Raw genomic sequence first — 25,771 nt, 5'->3', positions numbered from 1 at the left:
TAGCTCCTGGTGTCCATCCTTGTCCAGAAAACTCTGCTGGCCCACACTCCCCTTTCCACTGACCCTGAGTGGTGTGATCAGTACTCACAGTCTAGGCTTTTTTCCTCTCCAGGAGCAAGACAGAAAGGCATCCCGCGTGTGCACTTAAGCTTGTTTGTCAAGAGGTGTTGGCTCCCTCCTCGCTGTGGTTATGGGAAGGCCTTTTTGTTTAAAAAGGAAAACAAATGAATAGATTCCCCTGACACCCAGCCTTATCAGGCACAAACCCAAGGGAGTCCCTTGTTTAAACATCAGGAGTACATTCCTGGATAACACCCCTCCTCTCCCTCCCCTCTTCGTTTTCTTTAGGTTCGGTCGGGCTTTTTTCTGCCTCTATTTGCACTTTCTGAGCTGCTTGCTGCTTGCCAGAGCTGTGGGGGGAAGGTGGGAGGACAGCAAGGGTCCTACCAGCCAGGGCTTCTGGGCTGGAGCAGCGCAGGGGCAGTGCTGCTCCAAGGACATGCGGGGGAAGAGCTGGAGGCGAGGGTGCCGTGAGCAGGTGGAAATGTATGGACAGAATATTTGGGGCACGTCAGGGCCGGGACACAAGGAGGCTAAAGTGGGAGAGAAAGTTCCCTCTCCCTTGACCTTAGGTTTCCCTCTCCTCTCTGCACATCTAAGTCGGTGAAGCAAAAAACAGCGTGCTCTCCTCCTCCCTGCCCTACGAAAATAGAGACTAGAGTTGAACTTGGAATTCCCCTCTGTCTCATCACTGGGGAGACAGGGTCTTGGTGGTGATCTCACCCCACCAGCAACCTTTCTGTGCACAAGGCTAGCGAGCAATGAAGAGGGAGGCCGGGGAGGAGGAGGGGAGTTATGGCAGGAAACCAAGAACACATCAGACACTCTAAATTTAGATCTTTTTATTCAGCTCGGACAATATTCCTTGATTTCTCATTGTTCAGGAGAGGGCAGAGGGCAGGGGATCTATTGAAAGGCTTTGTCCTGAGAGATGCCACTTTGTCTGGGTATATGGGGGCGGAGGAGTCGCAGACCGGGTCGGTCCGGCGTGGGCGAGGGGTGCGCGCCCCACTGCTGCAAATGGCCTTGGGATGGGGCGGTGGGCGAGCGTCTCTCAGCGGCCCGAGTACCTGCCAGGCAGAGATCAGGGCGCGCCGCAGCCCCATGCACCCACCGCCCTAACGCGGTGATGGAGGTGGCAAGGACAGGCACGAGGGCCGCTCGGCCAGCACCCGACACCGGCGAGCGGTGCCTTTGCTTCGGGGCTGGTCCCTGTGCCAGCGGGGCGGCAGACACAGGGCGTGTAGGATAAACACACACCCGCTCTATACGTCTCGCTGCCTTTCCGGCATCGCAGCTCAAAGTCTATTTTTAAACTCCCTTCTTTATTACACAGGCCAGCAGATAGCAACGGCCTGCCTCCCGCCATGCCAGGGGTGCTGCTCTCCTACACACCCCGGGGAGCAAGGTGTCCTCCACGCCGTGCCTAGGGCACCCTGCTCGGGGACGGGGACGGGGCGTGGGGTGGGCTACGGCTGCAAACCTGCTCCTCTCCCCCACCGCGGGCTCAAGCCACAGCGGGTGCCGGCAAACGGGGGTGCCCGGCTGCATTTTCCCTGTTGCGAACCAGAACAAGGCTGCCGCGGGGTGTTTTCTCTCGCCGTATCGACTGGACACTGGTTTTTCTCTGGGCCTGTGGCTCACAGGAGGTGAAGGAGCTGAGGGTTGGGCGCAGCATCACCAAATCTGCCCGGTGCCAGCGCAACTGGATCGGCACGGGCGGGGGGACCAGCTCTCGTGGGCAGCACGCACGGGGCTTTCCGCCTCGGCCGATGCCCTGACCCCCAGCGAGCAGAATTCAGAGCGGGTTTTGCTCTGCAACGTGAGCAGCTGTAGCAGGTGCGGGGGGAGGGAGAGCCGCTCGCTTTTGGTTTTCGACCCTCATCTTCATTTCACATCATGAGTCATGTTACGTTCTGAGCTGAGTAACTGCTGGGGCTATTTTTACTCCCGCTCAGCAAGCTTCCTTCTCGCTGCTGCTGCCGCCGCCACCGCTCGCCGCGGACCCAGGGGCTAAGGATGGGGAGACGGTGAGTGGCAGAGGCCGAGGGCAGGGGAAGCGGTGTTTGGGGTGGGGTCAGTGGAAAGGTGGACTGCTGCCCGCCTAATCAATTTGGAAACGAATATAGTATGTGCCTCTTGAAAAATAACAGGTGACCTGCGATGTGTTGTGTGTCCACACACACACGTATATATTTATTATACTGGGAGAGGGGAAAGGGGGAGGGAGAGAAATTCCTTTCGAGTGCTATTCACCAGTCTGGAAAAATAAAGAAGGAAAGCAGAACATTTTTTCCTTTCATCAAAACAGGAAAGAGAGGGGGAATGGGGTGGGGAGCTGATCCATAGACGTAATGGATGGTTGCCAGAGTAAGGAAATTGTTCCCTTCTACCCTAAACTTGGGGGCTGGGGGGGGGGTAAGCGATATATGGTAGCGTGAGCAGGGAAGGCTGTGCCCTCGCCTCCCCACCTGGTGTAGGAACGTGTACACACGCGGGAAAGCACTGGGAAATCAGTCTCCCCCAGCTTTGCCTTCTCTTTTCGAATCCTGCTTGAGCTGCACATCTGCAGAGACGTGAAACGCCTTTGCCTTCTCCTTCACCCTAACGCGTGGGGCAGCAAACCGCGGCCAGCGCGAGCCCCCTCCCTCTCTGCCGTTGTCAGGGTGCCTGCTCTCCCCTCTACATGCGTCTGTGCGCTCACCCGCCTTCCCCAGCCCTCTCCTCTCTGCCAGGTTTCTGCCAGCAATGGGCGAGATGACGGAGGCAGTGAGGGGCAGGGGGAATCCCTCTGCCTGGGAGAGACAGGCAGAGGGAGGGCTCCCGGAGGAAGCCTGGCAGGTCCCATTGAACACCTTCTCTGCAGGTGACACCTTCCCTTTCCCCTGGAGCCAGTTGCTCTGTGAGGGCTTTACTCATCCTTGGAAAGCACTCTGCCTGCCAGCGCCAGGGGCGAGAAGGCAAATTATGCAAGCCCTGGGCACCCCGAGGCTCTGCCTTTCTCCAGCACCAAACATAAACACGGGGCTCCCTGCCCATCTCTGTCTGCTTCCTTTGGTCTCTCTTCTTTCCTCCTTTCTTCCTCTGTTAGACAACCTCTGTCGTTAGGAAGTCGGGGCAGCTCCCATGGCGGCAGCCTCTGGGGCAAAGGGTGTAAACAGCAGCGTAAGCTGTGTACGATGGCTCCGTTCTGATCGCTTGGGTGGGGATAAACCTCACACAACCGGGCGACACGGCACAAAACTGATGCGCCCACAGAACGGGCCTCCCGGTGTAAACCAGGCGCAAAACTTACTCTAGGTGCTTCATTTCAGTGTCACAGCTGCTCCCCTCCATTGACGGCTGCGGCAGCCCCGCGGAGTAGGCGTAGGGATTGCTCATCGTTCCCCTGAACTCAGAGACCAGAGCGGGAGCAACACCTAAGTTAGATACCTTGAGTGGGCGGGCTGACTACACGTTGGCTGTCAACACCTCCTAATTTCTTTCCATTGATTGTTTTTTTCAAAATAGGACTCATCATGGAGAGGCTGAGACATCTCAGCTGTGCAGACTGAGTCTTGCTTTCCATTGTAAGCCCTGTTTTTCTTCCTGCTGTTTCACAATTCTCTCCCCCCTCTAAAAAACAAAATAATAATAAAAAAAAATAAATCACCCCTCACATCACGCCTCTGTGGATGGTGGCTAGTAGATCATTTTTTCCACCGGCACGAGGTGAGGGGAGAGCAGCCTTGCAGCAAGGAACTGCCTATTGTCCTTGGACACGTGTTGCCCTCCTCCCTAGTGATAAGAAAACAACCGAGGAGATGAGTTCAGCTGTTCGCAGGTTAGGAAGCCGTAGCGGCGGTGAAAGTGTTTTAAGAAGAAACACTGCTACAGGCTCTTAAGAAATCTCTGGTTTTGTTGCGGTTTGTCTGCCGGGCCATTGCCAGCTAGCGCAGTTGCGACCGGACCTTGTCAAGTCGTGATGCCCCAGCAGGACATTTTTACAGTCCAGCCACTTCACACAGCCTCAAAAGATCTCCCCACCGTACACAAAGGTGGTTTGGAGCACTTGTCCTGTGACATCTGGGACACCGATAGCCCCACAGGCCAGGTGAGGGGAAGATACAGCCATCCCCATTAGATGTCGGGGTTCCTGGGACAAACAGCAAGCTCATTTCATCAAAGCAAGAGAACGAAAGGAGCACCTGCCTGGCTCAGGGCGCAGCGGTTTCGGGCAGCTGTGCCCCTGTTGAAGTCATCGCCAACGAGACTGGCCCAGCCTGCATCTAAAGACCTCACTAGACAAAAATCTGTCCCTGTCTTAAAAGCGGAAAGAGTAAGGAAAAGTGACTGAAGCCTGAGCAGCCTGAGTATCATTTTGCTCTGCTTCCAGGCAGGGTCATAGGTAGATGATTAGTCAAATTCCAAACATCCTCTTCCTTGCCGTCTGGAGGTTCGACGGGGATTAGCTTTTTGTTCCTGATGTCGGGCTTCTAAAAGCTGCCCAGCATCATCCACATGAAAATAAATAACTCTATTTCTATCCCAGCTCGCATGTAACGTAGCCGGATATTTAAAAAAAAACACCCTATGCCACACATGCCCCCCCCCCCCTAAAAAAACCCAGCCCTTGCAGGAGCTCTTCTTGTAAAGAGCAAGAAATTTGCAGCAGTCCCTGCTAGCTCACTGCTGAGTCCTTCTCTCCCTGCTGAGGAGTTTAATCAGCCCTCCCACAAGCAGGCTGTTCTGTCCTGGTCAGGCAGCCGCTACGGCGTGGGGGACACCCTGTGCAGCTTGGACAAGGTGGCGTGGAGGTGGTGGAGCCACGCTGGGTTTTTCCAGGGCAGAGATCCTCAAAGGGCACGTGAGCCTCCATTTCTCCCTCATGAACTTTAAACATGTGATGGGGCCATGGACATTCGGGACCTAGCTTCCCTCAGCTCCCTCTACACAGATAGAAGGAGTTCCAGAAGCCGGATTGGCCAACCCAAATCCTTGGCTTTCCCCCCGCTGACCGCCAAAGGTCCCAGGGATGGACCCAGACCCTGTTGAAACTCCTTTTTGGAGTCTCCTACATATTTCAGGAGGAGTTTCAGCACCCAGGTAGAAGCTAGGTTAGTCGCTTCACCCTGCTGGGGGGTCAGAGCTGAGTTGTCATCACATGAAATGGCTGGTATGGCCAGGACAGGGAATGAGGGGAATTCTAAGAGCGTAGTGAGGAATCTGGGGTGGGACATGGCTAGCATGGCTGGAGCATCTAAGGTAAAGTCCTGTTAAGGTCTCCAGCAAGGGAAATGAGCAAAGGTATGTGTTGTATTTCTACTTCCTCCCACTTGAGCTCCAAAATTGGGACCAAGCCACTTCAGACTTGGTTTGAGGGACTCCCAGAACGCTCCTTATCTCTGCACTCATGCACCTCGGACGGCCCGGGCTTTGGAGCTGGCATCGCTCTGACAAACTCCCCGTCTGTGGGGAAATCTGCCCTGTCTTCTTCTCCGTCCGTATGAAGTATGGGTAATCCCTTGCCACCCAAGAGCACCTGGACACGCTGCCCCACCTTTCATTTTGTGTTGAAGTTGACCGGTTTCTGTGACGGCGGGAGCAGAGGAGCTATGCTCTTTTAAGAAAGCCGTGGAAGACCCGCGGTCCTCCTTGTGTCCCTGTGCTTCCTGACCAACATCCACACCCGTGAGACCAAAGTCAGGTTCATGGGTGTAGCTAGCCAGGCTGGGAGGTGTTGTCAGATGCCTACGACATCTGAAGAGCATTTGGTGGGCTGCCTGCTGCTGGGTTCCCGGGCGCTTTGGATGGTGCATGTGCGAGCACTGGTGGCAGACCATGTGCTTTAGAGAGAGCTGGCTGCATGAGACTCGCAGGCACCTAGATAGTCGAAGGGAGCATGTGTGACGCTGCGAGATGAGGCCACCAGTGAGCCAGTGGGTGTGTGTATGTGAGAAAGGAAGAGAGAGGGGGAGAGTGAAGGAGAACGCCTGGATGCCTGGGGACATGTGAATGAGACAAAATGTGCACGTAGCCGTGCCTGCGACCGGCTCGAAGGGAAGCGTGTGCGTAGCACAGAGAGAGCAGGGAAGATGCTTGGGATTCAGAGCGAACGCCTGCCGAGCGCCTGCGGTGCATGACGGTGCAGGAATGTATCGGTGGATGCGAGCCTGCACAAAGATGGTGCAGAAACCCCTCCCGGCCGTGGCTGGAGCACGCTTCACGAGTGTGCAGCCCCACACCAGGAGATTGCCCGTACGCACACGAGAGGGTGCGCATACAGGTGTTTTTGCAATAGGATATGACTCTTTCTTGAACTCACCTGTTAGTAGCCTTCCCCTCCCCATCCCTCCTCTCCCCCCCCCTCCCCCACAGCAAATATCTGCTTGCTTATTTTCCCTTCAGATGTTTATTACATCGTGGAGATAATCATGCAGCAAAATACCTCCCGGTGCCACGAGCAACACCAGATTGTCTTGTAGCAGCGTTTAAATTTTTCTGGCTTTTTTTTTTTTTTTTCCCCCTGCACACAAAGAGATGTAAGATACGAAAGCCGTCTCTCTCCCCAGAGCTAGTGGTGTCGCAGGGCAGGGAGGAAGGCAAGCAGAGCTTAGAGAAATGGGCTCCAGACTGCAGGAGCGAGAACCCGGGGCCAAAAAAATAAACTACCATGCCGGGAACTCCTCTCTTCTTATCTCTTGCCGAGGAGGAAAGAATTTCAGTCCCCATTCCTCAAGCGATATTAAAGCCACATTATACGGGTTATTACAGCATTAGTCATTTTAAATTAATTTATCATTTAAATTAACACACTTTTTATTTTGTCAGCAATGGACTGCTACTCCCTCGCTAGATTTTTCGCCTTGATACCCAGCCAAGAGGAGGATGGCAAGTTATGCTCCACCCATCTCCTCTCCTGTATAAAAGGAGCAGCCCCGAGTGCCAGTTCAGTCTCTCTCGCAGCTTGCAGACTAAAATAAAGACCCATCGGCTCGCTCGCCTCCCCTTCAATTTTACCGTTTCTGCCTTTTATTCCGCCCCCACCCCCCTTCCTCGTTGTGGCAGAGCGCAGGACGCAGCAGCGGCTCCGCTCTGAGGCTTGTCAAGGCTCAGCGCACGCACGCACGCACAACCCCGAGCGAAAACATCTGCTCTCACCTGTCGCCAAACCCGAAGCGAACCTCACGTCCAAGCGAAACCGCCAGCACTCCGAACGAGAAGGCACCCAAGCCGGAACCCAGCGTAAGGGGAGGAAATTCAATGCACGCTAGCAACTTTTCACTAAAAAGCAGGCGGGCGTAAGGAAGAGAAAGAGCATTTTAGGAGAAGGAGACCTGAAGAAGATTTTGGTTTTTTTGGATTTCGTACCAAACTTTGGAAAAGTTTTTTTTTTTTTTTAAATTATGATTTCGTGCATCTTTTACTAAGGACACTGAGTCACTGCCACCTGCATGTAAAATCCTTTACATGCATATATTTTAAAAAAGGAAGGAAACCAAGGGGAAAAGCAGCATGCAGACCACCTAGCAGCAGGCGACAGCGAAGCATCCCTTGCAGCGAGGAGGGACGCGGGCTCCGGATGTGTATCATTTCGAGGGACCGCATTTTTTCGCCCACCGGGCTTACGAGATAGCGCAGAAGCAAAAGTCGCCGAGAATTACTTCTGTCTCCCCTCCACCACCGCCACCTCCTGCTCCTCTCCCACGGGCTCCTGCCACCCCGCAGCCCGGCTCCCAGGGGCGATGGGCAGGCTAGGCGCGCTCCATGCCTGAGGCCAGGCGGCCGCGGGGCTCTCTGCGGGAAGCGCCGTCCATGTCCCCGCAGCCGGCGGGGCCTGAAGTCGGGATGAATTTCGGCGTGGTCTTCGCCTTCGTCCTCTCCCTGCCCCTGGCCCGCCTGGAGGTGAGTTTCCCACGCTGCCAGCCCTGGAGCTGGGGGGGGGAGGGGACTGGCTGCGGCGGGGTGAAGCCCCCCCGGGGGCGGGCAGCAGCTTCCCTACGGGGAAATCAAAGCCTGACCCCGAGCCGTGGTCGAAGAAGGGGAGTCCCAGGACCCCAAATCCCTCGAGCCCTCCCGCCCCGCTTGGTGGGTCCGATGGCGTGCGGTTGGAGGGGGTCTGAAAGCCCCTAACATTTCCGCATGGGGCTCAGTTCCCACTTCAGCGCTACCCGAAGTGGCGAAGCCACGGGTCCGGGTCCGCAGCTTGGGGGCCATCAAGGGCAAGCAAATCTCCTTCCACCAAAACTTTCCTCCCTTTGAACCGTTTCTTTCTCTTCCTTCCTCGTTTTCAGGCAGCCCCTCTGCGTGGGCAGTGGGGAAGGGGCTGGGCACGAAGCGTCGCGTCGCCTCCCGATGCACCCGTTTTGCCCTTGCCCGAGCCGCAAAGGGAAGCAGTTAGAGCTGTGGGCTGCCCGGGGGTTGTGTTTGTGTTGGGCAGAGGATGGTATTTCCTCTGTGGATGGCTCAGATCTCTTTCTCCCACGCAGCGTGAAACATCGGCTACGGTTGGCGCTGGGAAAGGGTGAAGATGGAAGTGTGTGATCCGAGGGGGCTGTCATTCTGCGCCGTAACCACATTGAAAGGCTGCACAGCTCTAGGACAGCCTAGTAGAGTTGGAGTTTGGGAATTCTGGGTCTAGGTTTCTTGGAAGGGATTGTGATGTTCACCGTTTTGTGGCCAGAGAACCAAGAAGGTTTCTGCTTGGGTAGGTCCTGCTGCCTGCAGCCAGTCCCCACATCTATTTTGAGGGCAGTGTCTTGCACCTCTGCACCAGGCACATACAATGCGACTCCTAGCAGGCTGCTGAACTGCAGTCACCCTCTGAACGGGGCTTGCACCTCCTCCCCAGCCCTGCCGGAGAAAGCGCACGGGGGAACAGCAGCTCCCCCTGAGCAGCAGAGGCCTGAGCCCCGCGGGAGACGGAGCCTCCCGAGTCCCGCTCCCTCTGCCATCAGATCACACCCATCTGGAGCTGGAGGGCCCTGGAGCTCTTCCAGCGGGAGGGAGGACGAGCCTCAGCGGGGAAGGTATTTGCCAGTTGGGAAGCGAGGATGCTGAACCCATTTGCATTTGCCCCGCGGGCAGTAATAGTTGCCTTGCAACATTTAGAGAGACGGGCTGAGCCCGGCTGGTTGTGCTGGGGTGAAGCCCCACTGGCAGGGCTTTCTGGAATTCCCGAGGAATGGGGTGCGGCTGGGTGCGCGCTTATAACCTCAGCCCAGCTCCCCAGCACGCCGTCCCGGTGCAAGGGCTCTTCCCGAGCCTTCCTAGCGTGAGGCGGTGACAAGGACAACGCGGTAGAAGCCGGGATGGATGACAGGTCTGGGGTGAGCTCGTGGAAGGAGCCAGGCGAGTGGTCCCTGCCTCCCTCTCACCGTCAGCTGATGCGCAGCGGCAGGAGAGAATGACAGTGGTTCCTGCGCCGTTCCCAGTGCTGCCGGCACGCAGCCGGCTCTGGGGGTGGAAAGACCTCCAGCCCTCACAGGGGAGGTGCGGGGGGAGCACGGAGGAGCAGGGTGGGTCGGTGGAGTCCCCCTTGAAATGGGAAAAGGATGCGTAGGCCTGGCTGTATTTTAGGAACATGGGTTAGATAAAACAGCAAGTTTGATTCTTTTGCTGAAGGAAAACGCAAGCTGCCGTCCGCCTGTGGCAGGGGCTCGTGTGAGGAGGGCTGAGCCTGCTGCAGGGAGAGGCACGCGTGGCCCTCCGGCAGGCAGGTTTTGGGGTCCCACTGTAGCAGGGAGCGGTGCTGGAAGGGTGGAAGCCCGGTGCCAGGGCAGCAAGAGCCTCTGGGGCTCAGCAGGCCAGTGGAAGGTGCTGCCAGTCTCACTCTCTGCCAGGGAACATGGTGGAGTCTCCCCTCAGGGTCCTCACGTCAGCTTCAAAGGGAATTAAAAGATGCTGTTTGTTTGGGTTTCTTTGCCTGGCTCATCACTCGAGACCCCGCTGCCGAGATCCCCTGCCACGGTCGGTGCGGAGGTGCTGGGGAAAGTCCTCCTCTCCCGAGCAGAGGAGCGGGTAGCTGGGTGCTTCCCTGCCCTGGGCCGGTGGTGCTGCTACCCTTCCGTCCTTCCGTGGGCAGGCACACGTGGGTCTGTAGACACGCCATTCAAAAAAAGAGGCCTGGGGGAGTCCTCACCTTGGGAGCATCCCTGGCTGGTTTCTTTGAGCCCTGAGGGTCTGCCTTCCCTGCCAGCTGCACAATCCTTGCTCCCTCCTCCTCTCTATCTGCTGTGCTACCAGGAGAGACACACCTTCAGGCAAGATGCCTGCGAATAGCCGGAGGGAGGACCTGAGTGCAGCCCTGCGTGTTCCCCGCACCACCTTGGCAGCGGCTGGTCCCAAGGGGACCTTTCAGCATCCCTGGTGCTCAAACCATGTGTTGGCAGAATGCTCCAGAGGCAGTGGATGGTGGGGTGAGGCAGGAGGCTGATTTTGGGAGAGCATGCGTGTGGGAAGAGGGGACAGGGGAACGTCCTCTCTGCAGGGCATTGCTGCTCGTGCGCATCGGTTTGCAGCAGCCAAACCGACGTCTGGCAGGAGGGAGGCAAAGCTGGCATGCCGAGAGGCCCCGGCTCATGGGGCAGGCAGGGCCCTTGCCCGGGTGGTCTGCTGCCTTCACAGAATCACAGAATCACAGAATGGTCGGGGTTGGAAGGGACCTCTGTGGGTCATCTAGTCCAACCCTCCTGCCAAAGCAGGGTCACCTACAGTAGGCTGTAGAGGACCTTGTCCAGGCAGGTCTTGAATATCTCCAGAGAAGGAGACTCCACAACCTCCCTGGGCAGCCTGTTCCAGTGCTCCGTCACCCTTGGGTCATCTGCACCCCAGCTCTCGCCCCACAAGCGCCAGGAGCCAGGAGAAGGGGAGAAGCAGCAGAAGGGCAAGGGATGTCCCTGCCAGGGGACTGGCAGAGTCGGGGGTGCCCCTGCGGGTCGGGGAGAGCCAGGCGCTGGGGGCAGAGGGAGGGAGGGAAGAACAAACTTACTTTCTTCTAGGAATTCAGGGCCTCGCAGGAGTACGAGGCCGGGCCTTGGGGCACTTGACAGCCAGCCAGGAGTCCACTGAGACAAAAGTCTTCTTTGATCTGCCGCGCAGTTAAAAAAGGAGATTGTTAACCTGCGTTAGACAAATAACTCCAGAGGAGCTGCTAAGCAGGAAAAGCGCCAGCCGCTTGGCTGGTCTGGTGGGGATCCCACCTCCCGCAATGCTCCTCCAACTTCTGACCCCGTGGGATCGGGTGGAGGGGGCTGGTGGACCTCTGCTTGCTTCCTACCAAGCGCCCTGAGCCCAGGCGTGTGCGGTGCCCCGGTCTCGGAGCCTCCCAGGCACGGGGCTGGGGTGGGAAGCCAGAGGCATGGCCGTTCCCAATCACAGACCCCAAAGGGAGCAAGGTCAAGCCGTGCAGCTCAGGTCTGCCTAGCTGCTCTTAGCCCAGCCTTGGGCACGGTTCTGCAGCACAAGAGAAAAGTAAGGAACTTCAGAGGCTGGCGGTTGTCGCTGGCAGAGCTGCCTCACAAACCCCGGGGAGAAGGACAGGATTATGAGCCGTGTGGGCTGGTGATACGCCATAGCCATGCTGATAGTATCTGCAAAAAGAAAAAATTGGCACCTAAAACTGCTGCTGTGAGCACGGAGTGGAGCTGATTCCTACAGGCAATCCCCAGCAATCCGGCTCCTGAGGGCCTGCATTGGCAATCCCCGATTCGCATCTGTCCCCCCTGCTCAGTTAGCAAGGTGACACCTCCCAGCTCGCCTCCAAAGTCACCCACTCTCGTAACACCTGCCCACGCTCTCCTCCAGCCAGTGACGGAGTTTAAAATAAAGTTCCATTTCCTACACGTATAGAGGGTCAGGAAGGACCAGGGGCATCCATGCACAGCAGCATTCGTACACGAATGCGTTTGGCTGACAGGTGCAAACATTAAAAGCCTGCAATTTCACCGCCCAGCTCTGAGCTCTGGCTGCAAGTACTGGGAATTGCAAATGATCCTTTTCCAGTAAACGCCGTGTGTGGTGCGAGGCAGCGGAGTGCTGCAGAGCCTCTCCAGCGCTGGGCTGTTGGTCCCACTCTTCCTCACGCGGCAGGAGTTGTCAGAAGGCATCTTCATTTCGCAGCTATTCAGTGATCCCTGAATTATACAAGTCTCTCTCTCGCTGTGCATTCATCACTGATGCTGCTTCTCTCTCCCTCGGGGACTGAGGAAGTAACGCCTGGGGATGTAAAATCTGCTTTTCGCTGCAGGCGGACAGCCAGATCGGCGGTGAGATGTGACAGTGACAGGGACGGAGCCGGGCAGAGAGGCTCGGTCTGACTCGAGGTCTCCGGTGGATGTGGCCGTGGAGGCTGAAGACAGTAGTGTTACCTGCTCTGCAGCTATCCCAGCAGGTTTCCGCCCCTTGACTTTGGCTGCAGCAGACTTGAAGCCACCGTGTCCTAGTTGAAGTTATAGTGCTAGAGAGTGGGCTAGCGGGGCTGAGGAGGGAGCACTCCCGTGCCCTGTTAGTAGAGGTGAAGAGTGGGAGGCCAAGGGACAGGGACATGTGGGAGGGTGCCAGGCTCAAGCAGCCATGCAAAAGTGGCTGCAGGTTTGGGCTAAAGCCCTCAAGATTTAAAAGCCAATGTTTAACCACCTGCCCGGCGATTTTCTCGACTCCACGTGGAAGGGAAACGCAGGCGGGGAAGGAATAGCTGTACACTGGAAGGACAACACGCACGCCACCGACTGCCCAGAAAAACCCACACGAAAATCCCTGCGTTTCACAAGCACACGAGCCAAGTTCTTCTCTCAGTTACGGGGGCGTGCGTAGGGCCGTGGCTCAGACAGCATCCAGCACCCGGCTGAAAGAGCAGCTTTTCCGCATGAGTAGCCCTGAATGAAGAGAGCTAGGAGCTAAGCAAACACTTTGGCCAGCACTTTCCTCCGTCTCTTTTTCTAGTCTGTCGGAAGTACGTTTTAACCGGCGCTCGCTTTCCCACACCGCCCCTTTGTAGTCTTGTGAAGTGCTGTCACCGCGGGCCATTCAAGCCCGGTGCCAGAGTAAAATGCCCAAGAGACTGATGGCGTCGCACCTGCCCGCACAAACCCTGAGTCTGGCCCACCGTCTGATGTCTGTAAACCTGCTTACTTAAGGTTTTTTGGCACTGGCATGCGATGACACCCAAACTGCCGTGCGTTTCCTCATCCAAGTCAGCTCCTCAGCCCAGCAACTCGCAGAGCCTCTCACGTCCTCCCTGCAGTGGTGGAGGTTTCACCGCGGCCTCATGCCGCAGCAGCCTCAGCTGTGAAGGTCAATCTTCCTCTCCAACCCCCACCCTTTTGTGTTTTTTTTTAAAAAAAGAGTATGCAAATGGTGTATATTATTGGACCGCTGTGGTTTGATAACACACGCGCACGCACACGCACATACACACGATATCTGAGAAAACCCGTGAGGGAGTTTCGTAACAGAGGGAAATATTGGGAAGGTTTTATCTGATAGCGTAAGGGAAGTCTGTTAAAACGCCTTCCCTGCAGGCGGCAGGAATGAGAGGCCACCTGGAGAAGTCATACGGCACTGGAGAAGGAAGCCTGGCTGGCTGCTTGCACCGCGTTTGGGGCTCTGCTGCCCAGCCGGGGATTTTTTTGGCTTTTTCAGTCTCCCGACCACTTCGTGAGAGGCAGCGAGAGGGGCTCTCTCGCTTTTGCTCTGGGTTCAGGCTCATGCCTTCGTGAGGGCATGTCTTTGCGTTTTGCTGGTTCTCTTTGCGTTGCGCCTCCTCCGTGCTCCTTCGATTGCCCCACGCTCCCACTCTGCGATGCAGTGTTTGCAGATCACCTCTCTAACGCTTCTTTCTCCCCTTCTTTTCTTTTTGTCTTCTGGCAGGGGGACCCCATACCTGAAGACATTTATGAGATTTTGGGTGGCAGCTCAGTGCGCTCTATCAGCGACCTCCAGCGCGCCCTGCGGATAGACTCCGTAGGTAAATCTCCTCTTCACCAAACACTCCTCTATTTTTTCTCAGCTCTTCGGGGAGGAGGGAGGGGATGTTCTGCTTTCCAGCAGGCACGCTATCAGCAGACCTCACTATAAAAACAGGAACCATTTGGGAGCCAAGACCTGGCTATTGACACACCTAGCCCCTCTGAAACCTGTGGGGTTTAGGCAACTGGATGCCTTTTGAGATCTCCTCCTAACTGCCTGGTCTATCGAGGGACATTGGCTTCCAAAAATGATAGGAGATGGGCAAGGTGAGTGCAAGGATCTGAGGCCAGTGCTTTTCACCCTGGGAGATGCACAGTCAGCAGGGCTTTGAATCGGCCAAGGATCAGCTTAGGAGGTGCAGAAATGGGAGGTGGAAATAGCGTGATAGAGCAGGAAAGGGCTGAGTGGGTTCTCAGGTTTAGTGTCCATGAGAGGCCGTGGGCTCCCAGAGGCTCTTACGACGGGAGCAGCAGAGCACGTGTCCGCGGGTGAGATACGGAACAGGGTCTCGGTCAGGGCAGCGTCACTGCAGCTCCCACCCGGAGATAAGAGCTCTGGGGGCTGCGGTGCCTTGGGGTCACTTGGCCAGGGCTGAGCGCAGCGAGCGGCCGGAGCGGCGAAGCGTGGAGGGGTCGGCACGTGTGGGAATTGGAGCACGCGCCACGGCGGCGGGGCTGGCCCAGGAATTTATTTATAAACGGTCTCTTCAGAGCAAATTCCTTTCTATTCTAACCCTGCTCCCGCCCGTCGTCCCCTGGCCCCCCCAGCTCGCCTTCTCTCTCGTGTTTTGTCTGTTTGGAGCTTTGTAATCCTTGCCGAGACACTATCTACGGGGGAACAGAATTTCCTGCTTTTGTTTCCTATGCCAGTCCAACCACTGGCGCAGTCTCAAAAGCATTCCCGCTGCCTTTCAAAACGGCCCTGGAGGGGCAGGGGGGGGAAAAGCAAGGGGGAGGGCACCAGCTGCGTTGAGCTATTGTTTGCCTTAGAAAGAGGCGACGAGGCTCCCCACCACCGCCACGGCCGCTCCCTGCCCTCACCGGTTCCCTCCTCCTTGTCCACCAGCCACACAATAGGGCAACTTCCAAAATTAGCTGTGCTGGATTGTCCCAGGCCGGTCCCCACACCCCAACCCTCTTCAATGCTGACCGGGGATGCCGAAGGACAACCTGGGGTAGGGAGGGACCCGGCTTTCAGTAGGAGATTTGTTTCGAGTCAACAGTTGTTGCTACTTTTTTTCCCCCCTCTCTCTCCTCGCATCAACTCAACCTCTGCACAAAAGGCAGCCCCCACCCTCGTTTGATAAAATGCCAGGCAGCACAGGATGGAGGGGTGGGGAAGGAGCGGCCGAGAAGATGCGTGCAGGCTGTCGTGTCCCGGTATCTGAGGAACAGATACATCTCTGTCGCAGTTACTAACTGCCCTCACAGTTAAGAAATAAAATGGGCTTCTCTTGTTGACTTGAAAAGCCCAGGGGTATGCGAGAAGGCTGCAGAGCTTTGAGTCACTGGTTTCACTTCAGGTCCCAGATGGGAAAGGCTGGTCAAGGAAACAGAAAATGGTGCTGTGAAGTTGTCCCTTTGTTGCACCCTGTGGCTCATCTGCTCCTGCATAGTGACCAAGGTGCATCAACATTTGCTTTCCCTGTGTGGACTTAGTGTGTTGCCAAAGAAATGTTTTAGCAAAATTATCCCAAAGCAGCGGGGGCTATTCCCTGTGCTGTCCATGCACCCTGAGTGTGTCACAGCTGCTGCCTTCCACTGACCGCACAGGGAGCCAGGATTAGGGAGCTCCAGGAGGCAGATGAGCTGAGATACTGCTCTCCTGACCTTACACGCTACTGTAGACCCAACCACAGAGGTGTGTAAAGTGGGGGTCATCTCCCTTAACTGTGGCTGCCCGCAGAGCAGGCATGCCCATCTAAGCCAGGCATTCAGACACCCTCCGTAGCCCCTAGAGAACTACATGCCCTTCTAGAGCGTGATCCACCAGATCTCATGTTGGGTGTCTGCCTCAGGGCAAGGTGAGTGGTGTTCTAGAACTCATCACACCTTGCCAGTTGCTTTAAAGGGTGTCTGGCTGTCCACCTTATGCGTAGATCTTGACTGCTCAGGCACATGATTCCTGCCTTCTGAATACATCCTCTGTGCACCCATCCCAAATCCTTCAGCAATTGCTCCAGAGCTGAGCAGGGAGCAAAGTCTCTGCTCTCCATTATAAGAGGGCTGCACTAGGGCAGGGCTGAGGAAGAGGAATGGGACATGATAGGTATGGGAAGTCTGCTCCACTGCTCATCTGATAAGCAGAGATCTTCCACTGGCCCCAAATCGCCTTTAAGAACATTGCTCCCTCGATGCTGACGTCCATTCAGCTTCCTTCAGCTGCTAAAGCAGGTCAGAGAAGGAAAGAGCTGTGGCTGGGTGGGAGCTATCTCCGAGCGCAGCCATTGTCCGGAGTTCAGGAGGGGCTGTGTGTTGGAGTGCTCCATGGGGATTATGGGCATTTCTCTATTCAGCGCTTCCTATGGGAAAAAGCGATGGGGTGGGAGGGAACTGCTCAGGGCTGGCCTGAATGCTATCGGTCTTCCTCTCCCATCGCTGACTGAACAACCTCCAGATCCTGCAGCCTACCTTAGAGTAGTATAGGTGAAAAGTAATTTTAACGTTATTTTTCTGTTTTTCTGTCATAAAACTGACTCTAACCTAGAGCAGCTGTGGTGGGTTGGGAGAGAGAAAGCAAGCATCCCACCTCCCACGCATCATCCCCTTCGCCCGCCCTCTCACCCCCCCACTGTCCCAGTCCCAAGCCATCCCAGCAAGGCACCTCAGTGTTATATACCAAACTTTCTGCTGGTCCCACCTGGTCTTTGATCCTGCTTGCTGTACCCTGGTCTCAGCCAGCTGATCTGAATCCCTCTGCTACTCCTCTCTGACCCCAGAAAGCCCTGCTGTAGGCCTTGTCATTCTTGAGGTGGAGTTTTCCTCTCCCAGACCTGACTGGTCAGAGACCTGTCCCTCTTTTACGACCGGCTTGTTGCTTTGAGCTGCCTGGTCTGAGCCAAGAGCAAACCTAGCGTGTCCATGCCCCAGCACAGCCGTGACCTTGCTGGTGGATTTGCACCTAGCGTGACGTACTGGGACCGTGGCTTATCCCACAGCTCTGCCCTTTGCCTGGTGAGAAGAGCACAAGTGCCTGCCATCTTCTCCTGCCTCTACCCGGTGCTACTAGGTCATGTCTTTCCCTTTGCAGAGGAGGATAGCTCGAGCCTGGACCTGAATGCAACTCAGCCTGGTCAAAACCCCGTGGCCCTGCCTCGAGAGCGACGAAGCCTAGGTGAGTCGGAGGCATTCCACCTTGTGGTTGTTGGGGTGCTCACCTGAGTGGCTGTGGCTGGGTGCAGAGGCGTGTCTGAGATACGTGTCTGGGGCTGGAGGCTGTAGTGCGCATGGATGCCTACACAAGTGAGAAACAGGGTCTGGGCCTCGCGTAGGAACGGGGTGTTACACCCCAGGAGGGCAGGAGAGGGAGTCTGGAGCTCTGCAAGCTGCTCTGCTTTAAACCCCACTGGTGCTGATTAGCTCTAAAGAAATGTCATCTCCTGCCTAGGACTGCGGCTGCAGTGAGCAGCATCGTTCTACTGGGGGCTCCTCCACAGGGCGCAGCTCTGCCCAGGGAGGCAGCTGGAGGGGTGGGAGGAGGACAAAGGACATGTGTGTGTGTGGGAGAGCCGTGTGGGGTCTATCCCTTCCAGTAGAGGTGGCTGCAGCGGGCTGGTAACAGCTGCAAAGCCCCTTTCATCTCCCTTCTTCTCTTGGCTCCCCATAGATGCTCTGGCAGCAGCGGAGCCAGCTGTGCTGGCAGAGTGCAAGACGCGGGCAGTGGTCTTTGAAATCTCCCGCAACATGGTAGACAGCACCAACGCCAACTTCGTGGTGTGGCCGCCCTGCGTGGAGGTGCAGCGCTGCTCCGGGTGCTGCAACAACCGCAACGTGCAGTGCCGCCCCACGCAGATCCGCGTCCGGCACGTCCAGGTAAGGGAGACGCCTCCCGCTGCTCCCTCCTCCCGCAGCTCACCCCCGTCTCTACCCCCCAAAACCAAAACCACGGCAGGGCTCAGGCTCAAGGCTCAGACAGCCGCCAGTTCCCTCGCACCCGCTCTGCAGCCGCGTCCCCTGCGTCAGCCACGCAGCACCGCAGCCTCGAGCGCGGGGCGACGGCCGTGCCACCGGCTCGCAGGGCTGGTGCTGCCCATCAGCTGGGCACTGGCACCGCAGCAGAGCCGCAGGCCACCAGCCCCAGCTGCAGCTCTGCGCCACAGCTACTGCTGTGGCTGGAGGCACCTTGTCTGCTCTGTTAGAGCGGAAGAAACAGGACGATTTCACTGCGGGAACTGATTTTGATGCAAAAAGAGGAGTGCTTGCAGTGTCCGTGCTCCATCCCCCCGCTGCCCAGCAGCTTCTTCCCAAGACGCGCACTGGAGCAGCTTCTCCTCTTTCTCAGCCCCGCGGTTACCTCCTGACCTACTCCGGCAGCAAGCAGGCACCTGACAGCTAACCTCTTGCTCTCGTCCTGCCCTCCTCACAGCTACCAGTGAGCTCCTCACAGCTTCCTCCCAGACAGCTGGTTTAAAAATAATACTCATCCCGTACTAATCCTCCGCCTGAGCCGTAAGAGACTCCCCCAGGCAGGCGGCAGAGGTTGGCCAGGAGAGGTTGTATTCACACAGCCCTTTTCATCAGGAAATTCCTTTCTCAGAGAAGCCAGGCTGAATGAGGGAAAAATGGGGGGGAGCAGGAGTTGTTTTTGTGGAAAAAACAAGTGAGAGGTCAAAAGCCAGCCCGAAAAAGTGACCTGGAAATGGTTTCTTTGAGGACAGAGGTCTCTCTATTGTTTGGCTGGAAGTGTTTGTCTAGCGAGCAGCGTGAGGTCTGAAGCGTGTGGAGTGGGCTTTCAAGGAAAGATAAACAGCCTGGCTGCTTCGACGCTGGCTGAGGGATGCTGCTGGGGGCAGTGGGTTTAGAGGAATTCAATCCCAGACGCGCGGCAGAGCAAGTATTTATAGCTTGCGGAGCACTTCAGGGACAGCGGTCTTGTCAGATAACGTGAGTGGGGTCAGGCCCGGCCGCTCCCGGGGTGGGAAGACCCCCTAGAAAGCTCGCGTGCCGTGGTGGGATGCGGAGCAGTGAGCCTGCCCTCTGACTCAGCGCTGGTGGAGAGTCTGAGGGAATTTCCAGAGCACCGCCTTTCCCGTGAAACACGGAGCTGAGGGCTTCAGCCCTGCGTTAAAGAGCTTGAGACAAATTCAGACAGGCCTCAGCAGAGCTGGTGAAGCTGCGTTTGCTCGCATCAGGCCTGAGTTTTTCTCCTTTTGCCCTTTCTGTAGGATCCTGTGGGCATTGACTCTGGTTGCCCCCAGGTCTCTGCCATCACAGCTGTCAGAAACAGGCCAGCGTGCTCTGCATGTCCCGTCTTTCTGCCTGACCAACCAGTCATCCTGCTTAAGCGGCGGCAACAGCTAGGAACAGGGGAAGCAACCGGTCGCATCCCAGCTTGCCTGGTCTCGGTCTGCTCTGCCGGTGTGTGCAGCACCAGCTCCCGTACACACCACCCCTGAGTTTGAACCATGCTCTGTGAACTCCCTTCTGACCCTTTAGGAAGAAAGCCAGTGATGAAACATACTGACACTGATTATTTTTACAGAGTGGGAGCTGCAGCTACATTAACCTTTTTCTTGCCTCTGTCTTCCAAATAGGTGAACAAGATCGAATTTGTCCAGAGGAAGCCAAAATTCAATAAAGTGGTTGTGCCTTTGGAGGACCACGTGCAGTGTCGGTGCGAAGCGGTGTCCCGTCCGCCCCCCAGGAGCAGCCGGCCAGGGCCGCGTGAACAGAGACGTAAGGACGGTGGCATTCGGGGAGTGGAGGGAGGCGTGAGAAGGGAGGCTGGGTGGAGAGGAACCAGCCCTCCGCTGGTTAAATTCTGCTTAGCTCCAGTGAATCGCACGGGCCTTTGCTGCTTTATACCAGCCAAGGGACCTTTCCCAGGATGTCTGCCTGCCAGCAAGGCACTGAAAGTGAGGGAAATGAAGTAGGGGAAGGTGGGAGGTGGGAGGAAGGGCATCGTGGGAAAAGGGAGAGAGCAGAGACTGTGGAGAGCAGAGTGTGAGGGACGGAAGAACAGAAGAAGGAGGCCTTGTGGCCTTCCTGTTGCAGAGCTCTTTGTGTGTGGGGAAAGATAGCTGAACATGACCCAGCTGCCCCTCGCTGTACAGACACTCTCCCCTCTGTTTTGGCAGGCTCATCACCGTCGTTCACCACAGCCGCTGTCTCACAGAGGCAGCGAGTACGCCGGCCGCCGGCGCAGAAGAGGAAACATAAGAAGTACAAGCATGTCAACGATAAGAAAGTGCTGAAAGAAATCCTCGTGGCATAGAAGTGCTGGCAGGGGAGAGAGAGCAGAAGGCAGGTAACAGCCACCTGCTTTTCCAGCTGGGAGAGGTGTTCTCCCAGGACACGGTTCTGCCCGGGCATCTCGGACCCTTCCCTCAGCACCAGCCGCTCGTTCAGTGTGGGGCTACGGCAAGGCAGGGGCTGGGTGTGACAAAACCAGGGTTGGAGGAGGGGGAAGGACTCAGCCGAGACCCAGAGCGTGCGTCCTATTTATGGCTTTATGGCTCTTTGCAGAGGTGGAAGGATTGTGCTGCAACACTACTTGCTTTACAGCCCTGCCCTCCCCTTTCTCTGCCTCCCTTACTGGCAGAGAGCGAGCCTGACTCCTCTCTACACCTAAATCCCCTCCGGGTCCGTGTAATTCATCTCTTCTGTGGAGCAACTCCTGTTCTCCTTTCTCTATTGATTCTCCGTTGAAAGCAGAGAATTAACGTTGCTCTGGGGACCCCTTTTCCTTTTATTTCATTAGATGAGTTGGCTGAAAGACTAAAAAGCAGCAACACTTTTGGTCTCTCTCCTAGCGGGAAGTCTGTGTGCATAAGAAAGGTCATACCAGGGGAAAGGAGAACTGGAATCTCTGGCAAGAGATCTGGGCTTTGTCAGCCCGGGGTCTGATTCTTCTCTCCCTGACTTGTGTAAACAGGAGTAATTCCCTCGTCATTAGAAGAATTTCGCTGTTACAAGGGAAAGGAGAATAAGCCCTGGTTCCCCGTGAGAGAGGGAAAAGTGGAGAAAAGAAGGAGTAGCCAGGGCATGGACCTGGGGACCTGAACTTAGAGAGGGGTGGCACAGCCAGAGCGGGAAAGCCCTGGCCCGTGACTCAGCAGTTCCAGCTCTGCCGCGGCCCCTTGAGCGAGCCTGGGCTGCTCATGTCACATTCACTTCCCCTCGCACCGGGAGAGGGGGACGAGGGGCTTCCAGCAGCTATGGCATTTTGGGAGATGGAGGTGAGGAGTGCCAGGTGGTGTTCTGGGACCGGCATTCTCACGCTGAGCACTACGAGGGCTCTGGTTATCCCAGGATCCTCCTGGCCAGCCCAAAGCTCCCAGGGTGGAAATGATGCAAACCCATGGAGATCTCAGCTCTGGCTCAAGCTATCCGGAGGGAAAAAATAGAGAAGGTTAAAAGCTCTCCTGGGCATCTGATCTGGCACTTCAACACAAACATTTCCAGAGGAGAAAACAGGAGGAGAGCTGCAGAGAAGGAGGGTTATATATTCTAATACCGTGTCTGTTTTTGTTTCACTTCCAGGTTTATTTAATATATTTGCTGTATTGCCCCCATGGGGTCCTTGGAGTGAGAACCTTTCCTCTTTGTCCATCTGCCTCGACGTCTGATTCAGACGGCAATTGGTGCTTCCCTTTCCATCAGTGGACCTTCTCCCACCAAAGCCTCTCCCTTCTTTCATTTATTAGCATAATTTTAAAGTTTTACACACACAAAAAAAGGACAAACATGACCTATATATATATCTATCTATCTATGAGAAAAGATCAAAGTACAAATAAAATCATGAACCCCAACAGCCAAAACCTGCAACGAGGACAGGACAATGCCTTCCCTGCTCCAGAGATCAGGATGGAAAATGTGAAAAGGAAAGTGGGTCCAATTTCTTCCAAGAGGAGGAGAAAAACAAACGGACAGAGGTCAGAGGAGGACTATTCTCCCTTCCCCTCATGTTTCTGGTAAGGCTGGGGGGCCCTGCTGAGATCAGCGCTTGCACTGGACCTACGGTTTGAAAACAGGCGTATCTCAGACTGCGAGCGGCGACCGATGATGGAAAATGCACTAAGGACTTTCACCGCCCTACCTGGACAGATAGATATTTTTAACATGGGTGTGTATATCTTATTTTAAAAAAGAAAAACCAAAACCACTAAAGACATACAACATCTTGGGGAACAGAACGAAAAAAAAAAAGCAAACAAAGAACAAAACAAAGAAGCCAAATGCATTCCCCCCCCCTCCCTTTCCCCTCCTGCTCCTGGTGCTGACTGGAAGGTGTTTGGATCATGGGGAAGGAGCAGACGGCAGCAGAATCGTCTCCACGTACCTGGCCCCTGGCAAGGGGAGCCGTCTTTGCACATGCTGGTGGAGAATTCAACTTTCCAGGCTCGGACTCAGATTATTTTTTAAATTCGCCCTGTATGTGTGTGTGTGTATAACTGTGTGTGTATATATATATATACGTGTGCGTGTGCGTGTGTGTGTATGTGTATTTATACATACATATATGAATATATATATATATATGTTCTTAAATGGATTTCATTCCCCAGCGGCAGGAAGCTCAGAGGCACGTGCGTGCATCGGCTGCACTGGGCTGGCAGAGAAGCACTCTGTACTGCAGCGTGCCCGCAAGGTCCGGGACAGGAGAGGCAGAGACATCAGCTGATCTCTCTCTGCCTGGTTGCCCTCTTCTCTCACTGTCCACCGCCCCCCCCCAGCACAACTTCCTTGCAGGAGGCAAAGCGGCACCACAACAAGACCAGTAAACAGCCAAACTTAGAAGCATGACTTAATCTCTGTGAGCTGTCCTTGCCTGCTCTGTGGTCCCAAAAGCAGAATCATGTCATTCCCCCAAGGCTTTTAACCTCTTCACGGTGTCCTGCACACCATGCCTCCGCTGCTCTCTCCCTGCTGACCTCCCCGTATCTCCCATCTTTTTTTCTCACGTTTCCTCTCTCAAATTCCTTCTGGATTTTGCCTGTTAGATGTTCACAGCTCGCCTTCCAAGTTCACCAGCTTGGAAGTTGGTCCAAGACGTGGGCAGCTCTGTGTAGGTGTAGAGAGAGAAATGAGGGTGGTCTTTGCGGTTGGCAGCGGCAGCCTGAGACAGAAATGAGCCCTTCGGAGCGAGGAGGGCTCGGAGAACAACTGGCAGTTGTAGAGTTGTGGAGTCCCTCCTGGGCCGCTGCCTGCTCCCAAGGAGGGAGGAGGAGGACTCTGCGGGCAAGGGCCATTCCTGCACGCCCGATGCTCAGTCACCCTTAGGGGAAGTGTTACATGTGACGGGAATTTTCAGCATCGCCTCGGAGTCCCGGCCTCGAGTTGTGCCGTGCTGGGCACTGCAGAGTTACACATGAGGAAAGAGCCTGCCCAGAGCCAGCGCAGCCATCCCCGCTGCCCCTCCTGCCTCCGGCCGCTTCTCCCCTCGCACACGCACGCATCCCCATTGTGGGGCAAAGCCCCGGGGGGAGCCGGGGAAAGGAGGTGAAGCCACAGCCTGGGAGCTGTTACGAGTTGTGGGGGGACCCAGCCCTTGCCTCCCGCACACCCAGAGCGCTGCTCGTACCACTGCTGAAGTGGCACATTGCTCCCTCCCCATCCCCGAGCCCTCGAGTCTTAAGACGCTTTGTTTTCCTGTTCCAAAATCTGTTTCCTTTGGTTTGTAAAGATGGTGAGGTTTTATTTTATTTTAATTTTTTTGTTGCTTTTTTTTTTTAAATGTAAGATTAATTTATACTCAGTACTGTATTTAAAGTTGTAAAAAAAAAAAAAGAAAAAAGGAAAACCAAACCTCTCAAACAACATTTTCTCTTTCTTTTGTGAGCTCAATGAAATGCAGAGGCCAAACCAGCTGGTGGTAGGGCAGAGCGGGATTCCCAGGGCCTCCAGTTTCATTTTCAGGATACTTATTCCGAGACCGCAGAGATAAGCGACCGAAGCCGGGAAAGTCCTGGGAGCCGATGCAGAGCCCTGCCCACGGCCGGCGGTGCTGCGCTCCTCCTTCCCGCCTCTCGCCAGCGCTCGGGATGGCTTGGAATGACTCAGGTGCTGGGGATTTCGTCTCGAAGAGGTCCCCTTCTCCTTGGCTGCTCCATTTGGACACCCGGCCAGAATTTCCCTGCGCTTTCATCTGATCTCCGGATTCCTCCGCTTTGAAGGGTTTGGGACAGTCGGCGGTGTTTACGCTCCCCAAGGCTGTGCAAACAGTCGGCCCCTTCCCTCCTTAGTCATATCGTCTAGACAACGGCGGTCCTTCCCTCCGTCGGAAAGGCCGTTGCGTTTCCCTTTCCTCCCAGCAAGGGAGGGATTGCACATCTGGCACTCGGGCACGAGGGCAGCTGCTGCCCTGTGCCTCGGTTCCGGGGTCCCCCAGCCCACGCACAGCTTCCCCAGCCCATGGCTCTGCTCCGAGGAGCTGTGACAGCGAACCCACGGAGCCCTGGGGTGCGTCGCTCCAGCACGGTTCGTTTTGGGGTGACGACACGTTTTTCCCTGACCCTCTGCAGGGAGCTGGAGTAGGGGTGAGCGCTGTCTGCCCCCGGGGATGGAAAGCACGAGCAAAATCACAGCAAGGAGAATAATCACACCCCTGCTCTGATTTCCCCTGGATAATCCAGTGAGAAGAAAGATTTTTGGCGTGAGACTTTGGGCTTGAGGGCCCATCAGCAGGGAATTTGGGGACCAAGGGATGCAAAGAGGGGTGCAAGGCACGGGACGTGTGGGTGCACCAGCCTGGACTGGGAGGCGGGAGGAAGGCCCTGGCATCCTGGGGGGGCCGGCACGATGCCTGGCCCCAGTGGCCCCTGGGGAGGCGAGAAACCCGGTCCGCAGGCGCACGTCTGCTTTTAACAGCTCAGAACCAATAGGTGCCGAAAGGAGCTGCGGGCCCCAGCGCCCGGAGCTGACCCCTCCGCAGCGCCCGGTGTCCGCTGTCGGCGGTGGCTGGGCCCCTCACTTGATGCATTGGGCACAAGGTACCCACGCCGCTGCCCCAGGCTGGAGCAGGGGGGTTTGCATCCACCCCACGAAGCCAGGGTCGGGAAATAAATCCCAAAAGAAACCCCAGGAGGGCTGCAGCATGCCGCCAGAAAGCGTCACCGCCGTGCAGAGGTGCCAGCTTGGCTCGCCCAGTGCTACGAGTGACCTCGGAGGGTGTTTTTAGCGTTGAGGGTTTGCAACGCTAATGCCGTTGCATGGCTAAATGAAGTGAAAAATCAGTTTGCAAGAGTTTCCTCACTGGGCCCAGGAAAACCCTTGGCTGTTTGCTTATTTTATTGGTGCTCGGGAGCGCAAACGGCTTTAGCTCGCCCCCACGCCTGGCTGTGGCTCGAAGGAAAAGCCTTCTTCAGCCCAGCCGTGTGGCACCAAGCCCACACAGGTGGGCTTAGCTCGCGCCTCCCTGGCGCAAGCCGTGCCCCCCACGACGGCCGCCCTGTCCTGCAGCCTGACCTGCCCACACTCCGGACGCAGCTGGAGAGGGCTTGGTGGGAGCCGTCGCCATCCCACAGGATCCTGGGGTGGGATGGGGATGTGTTGGAGGGTGGCCCCATCTCAGTGGTCATGCACCAGTGGGCAGAGAAGCCCGC

General features: G+C 56.1%; 1 protein-coding gene across 3 annotated transcripts; it reads left to right on the top strand.

The window, feature by feature from the left end:
* The first annotated feature begins 2,020 nt into the window (after positions 1-2,020).
* Positions 2,021-23,927, top strand: PDGFB (platelet derived growth factor subunit B). Of its 3 annotated transcripts, none has more exons than XM_075429201.1 (8): positions 2,021-2,090; positions 6,871-7,944; positions 13,909-14,005; positions 17,257-17,340; positions 17,833-18,038; positions 19,760-19,901; positions 20,303-20,468; positions 21,708-23,927. In XM_075429201.1, the coding sequence occupies exons 2-7, from the start codon at positions 7,807-7,809 to the stop codon at positions 20,437-20,439; spliced, it is 804 nt and encodes a 267-aa protein (XP_075285316.1). In that variant the 5' UTR covers positions 2,021-2,090; positions 6,871-7,806; the 3' UTR covers positions 20,440-20,468; positions 21,708-23,927. The 3 variants fall into 3 exon arrangements, with proteins under 3 accessions (XP_075285316.1, XP_075285315.1, XP_075285317.1); XM_075429200.1 differs by having other exon boundaries at positions 20,303-20,472; XM_075429202.1 differs by having other exon boundaries at positions 2,052-2,090; positions 7,108-7,944; positions 20,303-20,472.
* Positions 23,928-25,771: the final 1,844 nt, after the last annotated feature.

The sequence above is a fragment of the Opisthocomus hoazin genome, chromosome 8 (genome assembly GCF_030867145.1).
Source record: "Opisthocomus hoazin isolate bOpiHoa1 chromosome 8, bOpiHoa1.hap1, whole genome shotgun sequence".
In the NCBI taxonomy this organism is placed as follows: Eukaryota; Metazoa; Chordata; class Aves; order Opisthocomiformes; family Opisthocomidae; genus Opisthocomus; species Opisthocomus hoazin.
Note: the sequence above shows the minus strand (reverse complement) of the source record. Positions and strands in the feature narration are given on the sequence as shown.